This window comes from Stigmatopora nigra, chromosome 5 (genome assembly GCF_051989575.1).
Source record: "Stigmatopora nigra isolate UIUO_SnigA chromosome 5, RoL_Snig_1.1, whole genome shotgun sequence".
NCBI lineage: Eukaryota > Metazoa > Chordata > Actinopteri > Syngnathiformes > Syngnathidae > Stigmatopora > Stigmatopora nigra.
Window position 1 is genome coordinate 16222501 of NC_135512.1, and position 17659 is coordinate 16240159.

Here is a 17659-nt window from a genome sequence, read left to right on the forward strand (position 1 = left end):
TGGTCTGAGCGGCCCAGTGGGGTCAGGGGGACTGAGCTGTATGCCTCCTTTATGTTGTCATATAGCAGGTTTAGAGTTTTTTGTTCCCTGGTGTGGCACGTCACATACTGAGTGAAGAGTTGGAGAGTAGAAGCCAAGGGAGCATGGTTAAAATGACCAGAGATAAGGAGAGACTGGGGGTGTTATCTTTGTAGCCGGGACACAGTAGCGTGGATCAGCTCATGAGCCACTGCCGCATCGGCCGAAAGTATATACGCAGTTATTACGATAATGTGCGAGAACTCCCAGGGGATGTAAAACGGCCTGATGCTAACAGCTACTAGCTCGATATCTGGAGTGCAAAGTTGCTCCTTCACAATATGCCCGGGACTGCACCATCTACTATTAATAAAAAGAACTAGTCCTCCACCTTTCTTACTATCGCTCTTCTCAGCATCTCTGTCCGCCCTCACCAGCTGAAAGCCATCCAAGGAGATGAGTCTGGTATTAGCTCATTCAGCCAGGTCTCCGTGAAGCACATAATGCACATTCTCCATTATTGTCGTTGTTGTTTGGTAAGCGCTGTTAGCCCTTCCATATTATTGGGGAGAGATCTTACGTGCCCCATATTAATGGATGGAATGTTGGGTCTAAAGCGTCGCTTTCTCTCTTGACATTTTCGTCCAGCTCTGCATCCTCTTCTCTTCCTCTTTAACCCTGTGGGGAGGTCCAGGTCCAGGGTAATCCAGGTGTTGCCTAGGGCTAACAGCTGATCCTTGGTGTAAAACAGCGTAGGCATGGCTGAGTGGGTAAAAAATGTAATGTCCAAAATTTGAAATGATGAACTAAACTAATATATCAAAGACTGCCTCTCGCACAGCTTGAGTCTTGGAGTAGAGTCTTGAAAGTAATGTTTTAAAACATTAAAGAATCAAATATAATATTTTAAGTAAAGTAAATGTTGGGTCTGTAGTTACAGATCACCATAGTTACCAACCGTGCACAAAGGAAAAACGAGGCAAGAGACTGTGTTATGTTTTAAAGCAACCGCGGTTGTTGAGATCAGGGAGGCGAGAGATAACTCCCGCTCGGCTCCGCGGAACTCTATCTTTCCAAGTAAAATGTCGCTTTTATTAAAATATTATAGGCATCATGGAAAAGCATAATATTTAGACAGAGATTATAGACAGGATGTTCTTTAGAAATGTACATATTATTGAGAATCCTGTTTTAAGCAACTTCACAGCAACAAGTAAAATCTTATGAGACAAAAAAAACGTAAAAATAAAGGATAAAAAAGCTGTAATAAACTGTAAAAACACAATACGAGTGAGGGTGTAGGGAGCTACTGCAACAAGGAGCCGCTTTGAACGGTGCCTATGATGTGTGGGAAAGCAAGTGACGAGACACAAGAAACATGGATCGAGGTAACATGGAAACATGCCATGGACAAACAAAAGCAGACAATCCGATGAATGACATAACAATCAGTAGGGTTTAAATAGACTTACGTGGGGTGACGAGATAATTAAGAACACCTGGAAAACACGTGGGAGGCAGCGGAGAATCCACCGGGGGCGGAGAAATGACGGCTGAACACAATGGGCAATCACTCAGACAGGACACCAGGGGGGGGGGATAAAGCATAAAACCAAGAACCCTAACATTATTGATGTCTTAAAATGAATAACAAGCAGGCAAAATCTAGCAGTGTTCAAATGTTGGTGGACAAGAGTAAGCTAATGATAGGCAACAGAGCACCAGAACACATGAACACACATGCCGTCGTCTAAATTAACAGGCACAAACCCAGGTTTTGAAAACAAGATTTTCTTTAATTGAATAAGAATGAATTCTTCTTTGGACTTGCTATTGTTAAAGCTCTGACTAAGTTGTAAAGTGTCTCCGACAATGCCACCTGGTAGAAAGATACAAAATGGGATAAAAGCAAGGTTATGCTCGCACTTCAGTCATCACTTTCATGAGTTTTAGTTACTCACTGTGTAAGACTCCGGCTCCTCCAATTGCTTATGTCGAGGGTGAAGCCTCTGGAGGGAGTCATGGACATTAGCTTTAGTTTCTGCAGCACATGTGAAAGGGTGTATGACCTAAAAATTAAGAGACACATTCACGCAACTGATCTTTAACTCAACAAACTTTTGTGTACAAATATGTTTTATCTGCTTTACAAAACAAAAGTTAAAAGTAAACAGTATATTGTTGGTGTTTTATATTGTGTGAAGATGTGGTGATGGTTTGAGTATTTATTTAATACAAGCAGAAGAGCTACTTGTTAGCTCGGATGGCGGTAGCTTTCCTTGTTCGACGTCCGAGCTGGGTCTACCTGGGAGCCATTTCCAGTAGATGTTAAGGTGGAGGGGTGCATTATTATGATTTTATTTGTATTTTTTATATTTTATCAATTTTATTTGCTGTTAAGAGGCCGCTGATTTTGCAAGCGTAGTTTATATATACATTTAGAAGACAGTTGTTGCGCAAAAAAATCTTTTGAAAAATGTGTTAGATCAAAAAGGAAAATGTGAGTTACATGCAGCGCACAGCCTACGTGTATATAATTATGTACAGGTATCTTGAGCTGGGAAACACCGCCATCGGTGTCCAAGCATGATCACTTTTCAAAAAATCTGATTTTTTTTCGATTATCGATTTTTGATTGGAAGAATTTATATACAAAACCAAGCTCAGAACACTCACTGATGTTTAAGTACAACCGTGTAAATTTGTATGAAAATTGGTCCACCCGTTCTAGAGAACGGAGGGTAAAGACAAAGCTACACACACACAAAAACAAACAAACGCTCGAGTCTGAGATTGCTGTTGACTGTCTGGCAGTCGCAGGGTGTCTGAGTCTTCCTGGTTGACCTGCGCTCTGTTGGCTCGAATGGCGACAGCTTTCCTTGTCCTATGTCCGAGGTGGGTCTTCCTGGGAGGCATTTCCAATGGATGTAAAAGTGCAGTGCATTCATTTTTTCAGATAAATATATTATTTATCGATTTTATTTGCCGCTAAAAGGCCGCTTATCTTGCAAACTTAAATTTAAATATACATTTAGAAGACACTTGTGCTATAAAAAAATCTCTGGAAAAATGGGTGAGATGAAAAAGGATTAGAAGAGTTGTATAAAAAAAATCTCTTTTGAAAAATCGGTTGGATGAAAAAGGAAAACGTGAGTTACATGCATAGCACAGCAAACATGTATACAATTATGTATAGGTATCTTGAGTTCGGAAACACCGCCATCGTGTTTTTTTTCATTTTTTCCAAATTATCAATTTTTGATACTTATCGGAAGAATTTTGACTTAAAAACCAGGCTAAGAACACTCATTGGTGTTTAAAGTACAACGTGTAAATTTTTATTACAATCGGTCAACCCATTACAGATAACAGAGGTTAACAAAACACACACACAAACTTACATTTATATAGAAGTGTAGGTGTAGCAGAGCGAGAACATATAAATTAACATATTCATATTCATGTTAATCAACATATATATGTAAATATGTAAGATTGTAGCTGAGGGCTAATTATCACCTTTAGTCCAGAGCGGCCAACCTCCATCAACACCATTTCAGGAGTACAGTTATCCCTCAATTATCGCGGCTTCACTTATCGCTAACTCACTACTACGCGATTTTTTTTCACTATTAATTATTTTCAAAAAGTTCCCAACCGGAAGACAGATGAAAATTGCGGCCAAAATGTCGACGCAAAATGGCGGAAGTGTGATTGGTTCTAACCATACCACAGGAGAAGATAGCAAAAGTATAAATGCCTCTGCGAACACGCGAGCCGGTCTTTTCTCTTCCCTGCATGTAGAGTTTAGCATTGCGTACGGAGAGTGAATTCCATCTTTGGAATTTACAATTATCACTACACCATGAAAAATGGCTTCCAAGCGAACAGGACCACCTAAGAATTCATCTGATGCAACAAAAAAATGGAAGACAATGACAAGGGCTGAAAAAGTTAAGTTGCTCGACATGCTGGAAGCGGGTGAAAAGTTTGCCAATGTCGCATGGCATTACACCATCAATGAATCGAACATGCATTACCTTAAAAAAGAAGACGGTAACATTCGGAAGACGGTCCCCACTTTCCTAATAAAACCCCGTCAAAGTGTATTTTGTCCTCTCAGTCTGGGTCTCGAAATGTAGGGCGAAAAACATTCCTCTGGATACCAACATCATGTGAACCAAGGCCAAGAACTTGTATGATAGCTTAGCTCCTGACGAATATTCTGAATGCAAGCCACAGCCGAGCACCAGTGCCTCGAATGAGCCTTCTGAATTTTCAGCAAGCAAGGGTTTGTTCGAAAAATTCAAAAAGAGGCATTGTTTACACAATGGTTCGAATTAACTTCCAAAGATACTCGCAATTGTTTTAAAATAGTGTTGCTCGGTTAAGTTTTTTGACCTAACGCTAATGCAATTGTTTTGAATAAGATAACCTTAATTGTTTGGATTCTAATGCAACTAAATGTGCAGGAGAGGATTGGTTTCTTTAGAATCATCCGTGACGAGGACGAGTCAGGATTGATTCTCACTTGCAAGATAACGCTGGATATGTCCGATGTCCCCCTTGTATTATTTTATATTATATTAAAGTATAACTATTAATGAACCTAACATTTTGGTCCTTCGAAGCCTGGGAGTCAAGATACTGAAAGGAATCTGGGCGCTGCTGGTCGACATCTGGAAAAGACCGTACCTACGGTGTCTAAAACCCTTTGCGGGCTGGATTTTAGACGGAGCGCCTGAATTCACAACGGTTGAAAACTAATCCAATTAAGGGAGACACCTGAAGACATCTCTAGTGAGTCCACATTAATGTCTGCATGTTGCGATGGAGGCTCCAAATGCGCGAAAGGGCATTGCATGTGAAGGTCCATTTTGAGAAATGAGACTCGCGTCCTAGGGACGACGACTTTAAAACCCTGTGAATGCGAGTCTCTGACAGGTGAAAAGACAGTCTATAAAACTGGGGGCCGTTTGGAGTGTCCTGTGCTTGGGCCGGTAAGCACGAATATAATGCCGACAGTATATCAGGCTAGGGTATACGTTCTGGCGTGTGTAGTTCTGAAGAGTAATAAAAAATAAAGATAAGCCTAAGAGAAAATAAAGGAAGGGGGAAAAGAAAATAATCTACTATGTGATTGCACACAAACTCACTTCAAAATGGGGATAATAAGGCAGCTAAAAAGATGACGTTCCAAAACAGCTTTCACAAACTTTTGCAGTCCAAGCAAGATCATCACTAAAAGGGTTTTGCATTTCATAAGTTTGAGTAGTTCTGCATGGTTACTACTCATGGCAAAGCATCTTGGGTGTTTACTTTACCCTCATTTGTTGTAGCTGTTTTCATAATGACATCATCAAGGAACGATCGACTCATTTATGCAAACATTTTTCCAAAGGGCCACCTTGCTCCTTTGTCAATGTCCTTGTCATCTCACCGCAGTTTCGTTTGTTAGCATGTAAAAAGTGGGGCGACTAATCATTTTGGTTTACTTCACTAAAAACAGCAGCAAACTAATAATTTATTTCCCAACTTTTCAACAAGCTATATCTAACAGCTGTTTGTCAATCTTAAGGGCTAGGAACACAAATCATTTATTGTTTTGTTTGTTGACACTGTGGCTGAGCCAATGAAGTCAGTACATCTTCGTAGATTGTTCTCCCCCCTTTTTTAATAAACAATGTAATTGGAGATGTGTCATTTAGCCATATCTCTTACAAGTTGTTGGGTTTATTCTGTAATACTATTATATACATGTGTGTATTTAATCATTTCTTTGTTAAACCAGTCTTCCAATTGTCCGAAGAGAACTCGGGGTCGTAACCAGTCACCTAGTCCTCTTACAAGGACTGTTTAGCTAACATCTCACCCAGTCCTGGGCTCCGAGGACTGTTGATCTGGGTTTGCAGCGAAGAGTCGTCAAGGACTCTTGCAACCAGCAGATGGATATCAATCACTTCCAGGAACAATCACATCGTGTTCCTAAATCATGACGCACTTCGTGCCTCTTTATGTAATTGTTATGCCAAATGAAGGCGTGATTCTTTTAATTCAAATGCTGTTTGTTTTTAGTTTCCTCTTTCTATTATTGTTAAATACCTTAATTGTTATTATAGTTACAAATGTTGTTTTTGCTTACGCAGTTGGATTAATCAGTAACCTTGTAATTGTTTTGATTTATGGCTTTAAAGCCGTGGGAGAAATTACTGTTCGGGAGATACTTTGGAGATCGGGAGGAAGTCTTGAAGTCTTGATGTATCTACCCTTATAAGGCTGTTACCAGAGATGCAAATTATTTAATTAAATGTCAATAATTAAATAAGATGTCTGCCTGCAGTGATTGATAATTATAGAGAAGTGTAATTATTAATGAACCTATCACAAGTGAATCAGTAAGATTTGGACTGAAAACTAACTTTATTTTTTTAGCAGAAAAGAAATCACTTCACTGTTGCACGCTGCATGAGAAAGCTACTGAGCCATGAGCTGGGTAGATACAAGTTGCGGGACCCATCACCTAGTAATGATGCGGGATATTATTTCACAAAGCGGCTTTAGTTTCCGCCATAACCTTCCTTCAGTTACAAAAATAAACCCCATCAACTGTTTGGTTGGCCGCACTTTGCTCAAAACAATAACAGAAAAATTTGTCTATTGCCATGGGTTATGTTAGGTCGAAATGGTAAACACTCACCTCTCCATTTGTAAACACTTCTTGGCGTAGACAAATGACCTGAACTGGAGTGACAGAGAGTGGAGTACCATCACTTGTCAAAGGATGGCATCTTATAAGAAGCCCTGCCTCTGGTGGCGACTCCTGTGCCAGACAAACCAGGTCCAGAAAAGGATTTCCTGTAAAAATGTGCCGCACATTCATTAATTCCTCTTTTGTACCACCCATCCTCGTAAGGGTTGCAGGGGTTTACTGGAGCCGATCCCAGCTGGCTTTGGGCAAAAAGCAGACTACCGCCTAGACTGGTCGCCAGTCAGTCTTAAGGCACACAGAGAGACAGATGACCATTCAAACTCACAATCACAGCGCCACAAGGTTAATGTAGTCTACACTTAAAGGCTAGCCATTGGCTTTGTCCACGTAGTGATGTGTGCGATAGTAAACTCACTCACAGCAGAAAAGACAAGATCTTGTACTCCTTTTATAATGTATGTCACGTAACTCTGCTGTAAAATTATTTTTTGATAATGGCCCCTGACTTCCACCATTTTTCACTGCATTTTCATTTGTCTTCCAGTTGTGAGTTACAGTGTAGATTTTGTAATTTTTATGAACTTCATTATGATTATTATTATTTTTTTATCACTCCAAAAAAATCAGCGCAGGCTGCCTGGGGTCTGAGTGGTTAGCATGCCAGCCTCACAGCTCTGGAGTCCTGGGATCAAATCCAGGTCGTTCCAACTATGTGGATTTCTCCTCACGCCTGTGTGGGTTTTCTATGGGCACTCTAGTTTCCCCCCACATTCCAAAGACATGCATGGTAGGCTGATTGGACACTCTAAATTGCCCCTAGGTATGAGTGTTAGCGTCAATGGTTGTCTGTCTGCTCGTGCCTCAGCTGGGACAGGCTCCAGAACCACCCGCAACCCTAGTGAGGATAAAGCGGTTCAGAAAATGAGATGAGATTAGATAAAATAACTAAATTCAAATAATCCATTCCCACCCTCTGAAAAAAACACCTAAAAATAGGATATTACAATTGAAAATGTTAATTGTTCCAATGCATCGCCTACTCTCACAAATTAACAAAAACCCATTTAGTAGTTATGATCTGCAATAAAATGTGAAATTATACATAGTACAGCACTGTATGGAGTTTTCACCTTCGAGAGAGACGGTAGCGGCCAACAGTGGCGTGAGCGGTGGATGAGTAGGACCTGACGGCAACACGTTCGGTTCACGACATTTTTGTGACACTACGTGTTGGGTTTATTCTGTATTACTATTATACATATATGTGTAGTAATTGATTTCTTTGTTTAATCATTAAATCAGTCTTTCTATTGCTCGGCTCGAGGTCATAAAAAGCCACCTGGTCCACTCTCACGTGGACTTATAATCCAAGGATTGTTTATGCTACATCTCACCCAGTAAAGGGCTCTGAGGGTTGTTGATCGAGAGGCAGCAAGGACTCGGGATATCTGCAACGGAGCCAGGGTCACTGGCCAATAACAAAGAAGTTGTTTCTGCCACTTCCATAGCACTCGTGACGACGCACTTCGGGCTTCTTTATGTAATTGTTATATGATTGTTAGGTCAAATGAAGGCGTGATTGTTTTTAACCAAATGCCTTAAAGCCGTACGCAAAATACTATTCGAGAGGATACTTTTGAAGATATCCTCCCTTAAGGTTCCTATCTGTGATCCAATCTATTTAATTTAATGTCAATAATTGAATAAGATGTCTGCCTGCAGTTATTGATAATAACATAGAAGGGTAATTATTAATGAACCTATCACTACGCCACATAACAAAAACTTTAAATAGAACTTAAATGAACTTTGATTACTATGCACACTATTAAAAATAAGTTTTATCTTATTTTGGCGAGCCAGCTGTCACACGTAAACCACTCGTTTTCTAATACGTCATGCTTAATGTCAATTGTCATCATACGGTTTTACTTCTCACTACCCTTCATTGCACCGGTTTGCTTAGGAGCTATTGTCTTTTCACTTAATTCTTCACTGATTAACGCAAAAAAGCACACAAAAAACACAAACTGGTGGCCGCAATTTTCCACGTATCTCAAATTTCTCGTACTTAGGGACCCTTGTATGTCAAGGTATAACTGTATTTGTGTTTTACTTAAGAGAGCAACGGTCTATCTCATGTTTTGGTTATGATTAATTTATTTATTTTGTTATCATCTAATTTTGTTGTTGTACTTTGTTTTAACCTCCGGAGACCCAAACTCTTGTAAGGCATGCATTTTTACTTTCTCGTTGATATTTAAGCTAATGGGGACCTGATAAGTGTAAAAACAAATATAATTTTACATGATGTGGTTTTTGAGAAAAATTATGTCCACGTCATAAGGGGATGCCAGGCCCCTGTAGTCCAAAAATGAACAGTGTTGATAAGCCAAAAAGTGATGTCCACAGATGTGGACGCCAGGTCCTAGGAGGTTAAATGGAACATTTATTTCAATTTAATTGATGTACTGGCATAATTGGGATATACTTTTGGAACACACATTACTAACATTTAACATATTAATACTGCACAAAGTTTTAATTCATATTTTTGGTGTGCGTTTGCATGTGTACAGTTATAGTGATACCTTTTCCATGCCTCAGAACCCGTTAATTTTATTTTATTATCAAATGAGCCAAGACTCGCTTTGAAGGGTTTCGCTGGTGTCTTATTCAGATGTTTGCTTTCAAGTCTATGACGATTCCGCTGTCTTTTTCGCTGATTATCAACATCATGCCATCTCCAGTAAAAAAAAAAAAATGCAACATGTATGGTCGTAGATATCTTCAAGCGAGGGAGATGTGGCGAGAAAGACAGCAATCCTGTTCTCTCAAGCAGCCTCCCACATGCTCAGGCATCCGGACGCCCCATCGGGAGCCATCTGGTATGCCTCCATCTCACATTTCTCGTATGTAGGGACACTTGTATGTCAAGGTATTAATGTAGTCTTCATATGACTATGACTGTCATATTTAACACTTGTTGATAATTGTACTTTACGGTGTATACGTTGTATTTTTGTACAGGGGCCAAAGCATGTAGTATATGTGGTAATTATAGGGCGTGCCAGGTCTACATTATCCGCGATATTTAAGGAATTTACTGTTATTTCTTTTGCATGATATTGCGTATCATCAATAACATTTGAGTCTATAAATCGGTTTATTCATTCGGCTAAAGGGTTAGGGAAACAGACCGAGTGACTGTATTTACGGACTACATCCATGCATTTCTCCATGATTTGCTTTTACATATTAAAGTATTGTAAAGTTCTATGACAAGTCTATTTTGACAAAGAAATGAGAATATATAAATACCATATCTGGTAGACTAAAGATACAAAATGTAATTACCATGTTTTCTCCCCACAACTACCAAAAAGTAACTATTCTTACCCTGAGCATCTAGTAACCTGTAGAGAGATTTCCTTCCTGGGACCGTGCTCTTCTCTGGATCCTCACTAATCTTCATTGTGGGCCTGCCCCTTACCTCCACAAGCTCTCACAAAATTGCAATAGCATTATGATTTGTGATGGGATAACTCAATTCTGAATCTCATCAAAGTAGTTGATACCTTATACACACAACCCAGAGATGGTTGTTTAGTGCAGGTGACAAGATGTGTTCCAACCCCAATCACGTCAATCTCATTCTCCTGAGACAAAGACATCCAAAATATGAAATTAAAAAAGATTTTTATTAAGTAGTTAAACATTGTTGCCTTCACCTTCTTGCTGAATTCTACCATGGTTTCCTCTGAGATGTTATTCGTCCCAACAATGATCAATGATTCAAAGGCAGTGATAGAGAAACTGGGAACACCAAAGAGAAGCAAACATAAGGCAATGTGACCACCTGAGTTTTTATTTGTTTCTGTGTTAATGTTTGTAGAAATGTGCAGCGCGGCACCTCACTCACTGCTTGCTACAGAGTTTTAGGACCCGGCGCACATCCACTGATTGCTTGCAGAGGTCTCCACTGTCTAAGCGAACCCCAACTGGGCGATAGCCCAATTCACACAGCGCCAAGGCCACAGCGCAGAAATTCAACAGACCACTGCTAAAAGAAGGCAAATAGTGACTCTTTACATGAAGACAATGAATGCTATTGATACTCGTGCACAGTTAATAAACACACAAGGATAAGCATTGAGAAATATATTTCTAGGTGGTCAATAATCATTATCAATGTAAAGGTAAATGTTAATGTTTGAACTTTTATTGCATTTCTAGATGTATAGCTTGGCTATATGCATGCTACTAAAAATTACCAGGTAACACTATAACTGTCAATCACTGGGAGGAAGTTCTGGGGATAGGCGATGGCATAAGACAGAAAGGCAGCCAACTCCCCCTCATGAATCTTCCCAGGTTCAGGTTCTACCCCTAATAGCTCACACACTCGAGTGAGCCAACCCTTGGTTAGCGAAATGAAGTCCACTGGCTCATGGTTGCTGTTCACGCCCAAAAGCATCTATTAGGAAAGCAAAATGTGAAAGTTAGGACCAGCGTGTTCATACATGTTATTCGTGCGTGCATTTGGGAATACCTATTAGTGAACCTATCAATACAATAAAATGATGAAACTCCTTTGAACGCCATCCTGTAAACTTTGTCGCCATCAGCTTAACCTCTTCATTTCAACTGCTTTCGCAACTCATCTCATTTTCTGAACCGCTTAATCCTCATTAGGGTCGCCGGGGGTGCTGGAGCCTAACCCAGTTGACTACGGGCCTGAGGTGGGGACACCCTGAATCGGTGGCCAGCCAATCGCAGTGCACAACGACATTGACAACCATGTACACTCACACCCATACTTATGGGCAATTTATAGTGTCCAATCATCCTATTATGCATGTTTTTGGAATGTGGGAGGAAACCCACGCAGACCCGGGGCGAACATGCAAACTCCAATCAGATGGACATGACCTGGATTGTGTGGATTGTGGATGTGTATGTGCGTGCATGTGTATGTGCATGCGTATGTGTATATGTGTGAATGTGTATGTATGTGTTTCTGTGTGTGTATGTGTAAGTGTGTGAATGTGTAACTGTGTGTATGTGTCTGTGTGTAAGTGTGTGTATGTATATATACAGTTGTGGTCAAAAGTATAAAAAGCATAAGTGCACGTGCGGGCATATGTGTAGCAATGTTGACAGATTGTGATGGTTATATTTATGGTGTGATTGGGTTTGAGACTGTTATACTGATCTGGCAACCCTGAGGTGCAGCACACCTTTGGCTCATGATCTCCATACTTGGGGCTCGATGGTGCCTCGTGGGTGTGAGGTTTATTCATTCATCTTCTATATTGCTTAACCACACGGGGTTGTGGTTGTGCTGAAGCTTATTTCTTCCAACCATAAACAGTAGGCAGGGAAGACACAAACTGGTTGCAAGTCAACAGCAGGCCACAATGAAACAGACAACTACTCAAAATCACAATGCCAATGAGTGGGATTAGAACCCATACTGCCTGCACCGAAGTGAGGCGAAAGAACCACTCCACTATCAGGTAGCACATGATGTTTAAAACGTTAATTCACTTCTCTGGCAGACCCCAAGTGGCTTGCGAACCACTGACTTAGAATACATCTGCCTGCAATGTATGTGCTTTTGGGAGTCACTCATTTTGTTGTCTTAGTACCTGTATCTAAGGAAGAGTGTTTTTTTTTTAAAGGTGTACAATCATCTTAGATGGAAAGTACTAGCGAGCTTTTCTAACTTTTTTTGCTTACGGGTGCAACAAAAACCCATTTGGATGCATTTTTTTTTAAATTAAACCTGTTTTTTTTCCCAGATGACCACCCAATGGTCCAATTTAAATCATTCACAACAATGAATAAGAATCAAGGCAGCCTTGAGCAAGCCTTTCAGAAAGAACATCAACATTTCACCCTATTTTAAAATTCAATGAATGAGTAAACACTCACTTGCGGCCTGACCTCCTCCATAGAGGTAAAGGAGGTGACATATGAGTGAGCCATGGTCCCTGCAACAGGAATTCCAAAGAGCAATCCAGCCTGAACATTACTGGTAAGATCGAAACCTAAAAATAAGAATCATGAGTATTTCTGCAAGAAACTGAGCAATATTTTGCACACAGCAATCACCTCCAATATATGAATATCTTGAAGCAGTGAGCCCTCCATCTGGCCCCTGGGCTCGTCTGAGCCCCATCTCCAGCAGTTTCTTCCGGGGGCCAGACGCTAGACGGAAGCGGGCAGCATTACTGCATACTAAACTAGAAGAAGCAAACTCTCCAGTTTAATAGTCTTATCTCATTTCATCTCATTTTCTGGACCGATTATCCTCGTTAGGGCCGCAGGGGGTGCTGGATCCAATCCCAGCTGTCCCTGGCGCAGAGGCGGGGGACACCCTAAATCGGTGGCCAGCCGACCGCAGGGCACAAAACGGACAACCATGCACATTCATACCCATACCTAGGGGCAATTTAGAGTGTCCAATCGGCCTACCATGCATGTTGTTGAAATGTGGGAGGAAACCGGAGTACCCGGAGGAAACCCACGCAGGCCCGTGGAGAACATGCAAATTTCACACAGATGGACATGACCTGGATTTGAACCCAGGACCCCCAGGAGCTGTGAGGCCGAAGCGCTAACCACTCGCCGCCCGTTTCATTGTACAATGAAAATTTAAATAAAGCTAAGGTTTCCATTTTAAAAAATGCAGATATTTTATGTATATTCCCTTCAGCTAGGAGTGTTGCAAGAGTACTGAGAAAAACACATTCAATCTTCAAAATGTGACCAAAATATTCATCATCAGAATACAGTATAATTTTATTTTCACACGAAAGAGTATCTTGTAAAATGGGTGAAACAATGAGTAGTTACCACATCTGCCTCACAGTTCTGCGATTAAGTGTTCATCTCACAGATACAATTTTTCTGATTACTTTAAATAGAGTATTTACTTAGGTGGTTAGGTGGCCCGATGTTGGTCCAGAAATGTTGATGAATATCATCACCAATGTTCCCTCTAATTTTTCATATGTCTGGACATAGACAACCTCCGTGAGCACACTGTGGACCACTGTGAGCAACATGCAATCAGCAGGTGCATTTCTACTACCCATAAATGATCCAGCCATAATCAAATGTAATGATTAATACCCAAAAATAAAACATCTTAACATATTTCACTAGAAATTGCACAGATCTGACTTCAATATTACCTTATTTTTCCCGTTTGTCCTTTTCCCTTCTCACTTTCATTCAAATAATTTTTGTACTGAATGTGTCTTGTGACTTGAGGTAGTCCCACTTCTATTTACCGCATATTTTCACGACAATAAGGCGCACTAAAAAGTCTTAAATATTCTCCAAAGTAGACAGGGCGCCTTGTAATGAGGAGCGCCCCGTGTATGCTCCGAGCTCGGTCCAAAGCCTGACTGAGAGCACTTCCGGCCGATACGCTTTTTGTATAGAGAAAAGGCGGACATGGGTAGAGTCAGGCAGGCGGAGGGGGTGGGTTTAAAAAGACGCTTTTAGTGTCATTTTTGGTTGTCATGCTAATGGACAGAACCTACCACCTATGGTGATTTTTAAGCGAAAGACGTTCCCACCGGCGTCACCCTGAAGGCAAAACCAAAAGGGCTGGATGGATGAGGGGAAAATGAGAGATTGGCTCCGTAAGGTGTATGTTAAGAGCCCGGATGGCTCGCCGTCACTTTTGATTTGCGACTTCATGCTTGCCAATCTCACAGCAGCGGTGAAAAACCCAAGTCACGAAAACAAACTCTGATCTTGCCGTCATTCCCGGAGGCTTAACTAAAGAACTCCAACCGCTGGACAACAGCATTAACTGGGCGTTCAAAGCAAAGTTGCGAGCGGCATGGGAACAATGTGACAAACACAGCTTTAAGAAGAGTAGGAGGCAGATTTGTGGGTGATGATTGATCAAAAACGTGATTACATTGTAAAATGACTGAATAAGGTACAACCGAACTCAGTTTTGATTCTTTTGCCATTTTAAAAACGTATTTTTAGCGCGTGTCCGTATATTTAAGCTTGTGTATGTTGAAGCTTGTGTACTTTTAAGCTGGTGTATGTTTAAACTGGTGTACTTTTAAGATGGTGTATGTTTTGCCATGCCTGCTGCGCCTTTAAATGCAGTGTCTTGTGTGTGCGTCAAGAACAGAAATAGCCCTTGTTACCGAGACTACGCCTTTAAATGCGGTTCGCCATATAGTCGTGTAAATATGGTATTCCATATTTTCCATCGAAAAACTTGCTTACAACTTTAGCTTTGGTGCATGTTTTGCAGAGCAGACATTTCTCATTCGAAAACGAAAATAATACATCCAGTTTCACCTCTTCTATTTGCACATACTCCAGCAGCCATTGCAGCTTAAAAGAAGCTCAGTTTTTTTAAATTTGGTTTGGGGAGTCGATGTATCAAATTCAGTTTAGGAGGTTTACATTAGCTTCACTTAACTCTGCCACACTGTTCATGCTCAGGTACTGCCAATGCAGGGATTGTCTGTGTAGCGTGATTGCATCGTAACCTATTATTGGCTGGACACCTGCCCCTCACTGAATTACACAGCAAGATGATACAGAAAAAAATGTGTATATATCTAATTCATTTGCATTGCATTTATTGTGCTAAATGTTTTTTTTGTGCAACCAGGGCACGATTGAGCATTTGCCCAGCTTAGAGCGAATGCTGGTAATCACCGCATATTGCAAACAAGAAGAAAATTAAAACATGATAAACCGATACGTTTATGATACTAATAAGGAATTTGTTATATTATTGAGAACATTTAAAATCTGTAAAACACAGGGAGAAATTGTTTAAAGGTTAGGTTTAGGCAAGAAGATCATTAAATGGTAATGTTTTTCCCCCCATATGATCATTGTGCCTCGCAGATGAAAATCTATGTATTACCTTGCATAGTTTACAAGACAAAGTAAACTGGTCTCCAGCAGTTGAACCACAGCCAGTGGGCCTGCAACTTCCAACAGAGGCTCCTGTGAATGAAGAAAAAATATCATTTTAGCCCTTAAAAGGATCAGACTCCTCGTCAAAATATCCTGACGTCCATCTCATCTCACCCGAGCAAAGACCACAGTGCCTTCTGGAACAGAACGAAGTGTAACACCAGAGCAGTCAAGAGTTTTCAGGTATTGGAAAAAGGCAGGGTCAGTAGTAGTTGGTAAAACGGAGCGTAGAAAGTCCACATCTACACACATAATAAAGCAAATAATAAAAAAGAATGTTATTGAGAGGATTTGCAATCTGTATGCCATTTATGTGCCCACCATCTGTAAATGTTCTCTTACAATGCGAAAGCATTTCGCCATTGTGCATATCCACGGTATTTGCCAAAGAGTTAGCATATGCTAATATTTCCCGACGACTTCTCATACATAAGTTGAATCCAAAATGTTAGCAGAAACAACTAAAGTTGTTTAGCTGTGGTTATGTGCAACTTTATATCCAGGTCAAATATGTCGTGAATGATATTAAGCGGAATGTGTTAACTGTTGAACTGGAGCAAAGTTACAAGTCAAAATTGTGTAAAAAAAAAAGTGTCCCTATTTTGCATGAAAGATGTGAGGGAAAAAAAATGCAAAAAGTTATGAGAGAATGATTTATTAATGTCTTAAAATGAATAACAAGCATGTAAAATATTTCGGTGTTGAAACGCAGGTGAACAAGAGGAAGTTAACGGTAGACAACAGAGAGAGAGAGCCCACAAATATGTGAACACTTGCCTAATTAACCAAAAATTTAAAAATTAAAACATTAATCAACAGCAAATATTTAAGTTTTATGATTTCTTTGAAATCTAACTTTTCACCCCTTTTATTTCTCACTACTGGTTCTTACCTGTTTGGATTTAAATTGCCCTTTGCAGTGCTGGTTGACGACAAATAAAAACAAAAACTATCCGAAGAAGAATGCATTTGACAACTTTTAATAATGTTTCTACAGAGTACCTGACCTCCGTTGACCCCATTTCAGGAGTACCTTCCTACCATTTCCGGAGTTTTATGTTTTATTCAGCAATGAAAATGTACAAAAATATAAAAATAGGACAATTTAAATCAGACTGTTATCATGTTTATACATTAATTGAAATAGTGTTTTTGAAAAATATTGAAAAAGCTCAGCATAATGAAAATCTCTATAAAAGGTTTTTGATCATTTATTGGCAAATTCAAATTTCCATAATATTAACAAGATTTTTGCAGCTGGTCCCTAATCCGTTCTAGCATGTTGTGCAATGTGCAAATGTCGGTCATTTTGGAGATGGATTCAACATGTGCGTTGTTCCCGAGCAGGCATATTGATAACATTTACCAGTGCTGTGTAGTCTTACTTACTTTAGAAAAACCCTGGAAATGATAGGATTTGTTTCAAAAGAAAAGATTGGTCGTTGAGTCCGCCTTAATAATACTTAATCCGCTTGTGAAACGAACATGTTAAAGTGATAGAGGCTAACTATGCAATCAATTCCAAATTAATTGCTGCCCTGAAATCACACAAGACGAATCATTCATCACAGGGGTGGCCAACCAGTCAGAGACCAAGAGCCACATTTTTTACTGTGTTACCGCAAAGAGGCACATTTTTTACTGTGTTACCGCAAAGAGCCACATCACACACATACCTTTGCTCAGCCAGATTGATTGTAAATGTCACACACCAGCATAGTAATGACATAAATTGACTCCTACAGTACTAACAGCACAGGTCAGTCATTATCAACAATGAACATTGTGTGCACTGTCTCACACAGACAAACTCTCAGTTCAATCAAGTCCACAAACAAAAATATAATAATTTACAATAGTGTTTTTCTTTTACTATGCATGTTACTTAGTGGGACTTCTGTCATAAAATCAGAGCCTATTTTTGCGCATCATTCGCTCCTTGTGAGCTGTCATTTATTA

At 40.1% G+C, this 17659-nt stretch overlaps 1 protein-coding gene across 3 annotated transcripts in view; it reads right to left on the reverse strand.

The window, feature by feature from the left end:
- Nucleotides 1–696: 696 nt before the first annotated feature.
- Nucleotides 697–17659, reverse strand: part of naprt (nicotinate phosphoribosyltransferase) — a 28731-nt gene continuing 11768 nt past the window's right edge. The window contains exons 2-13 of one of the 3 annotated variants that reach the window (XM_077716430.1): nt 15815–15942; nt 15648–15730; nt 12845–12975; nt 12665–12780; nt 11002–11204; nt 10650–10790; nt 10459–10543; nt 10306–10386; nt 10127–10229; nt 6716–6873; nt 1980–2087; nt 697–1897 (exon numbers count right to left, since the gene is read on the reverse strand). In XM_077716430.1, the coding sequence (XP_077572556.1) occupies nt 1814–1897; nt 1980–2087; nt 6716–6873; nt 10127–10229; nt 10306–10386; nt 10459–10543; nt 10650–10790; nt 11002–11204; nt 12665–12780; nt 12845–12975; nt 15648–15730; nt 15815–15942 (1421 nt within the window). In that variant the 3' untranslated portion in view covers nt 697–1813. The remainder of the gene's footprint in view (nt 1898–1979; nt 2088–6715; nt 6874–10126; nt 10230–10305; nt 10387–10458; nt 10544–10649; nt 10791–11001; nt 11205–12664; nt 12781–12844; nt 12976–15647; nt 15731–15814; nt 15943–17659) is intronic. The other 2 variants (XM_077716429.1, XM_077716428.1) reach the window with 2 other exon arrangements.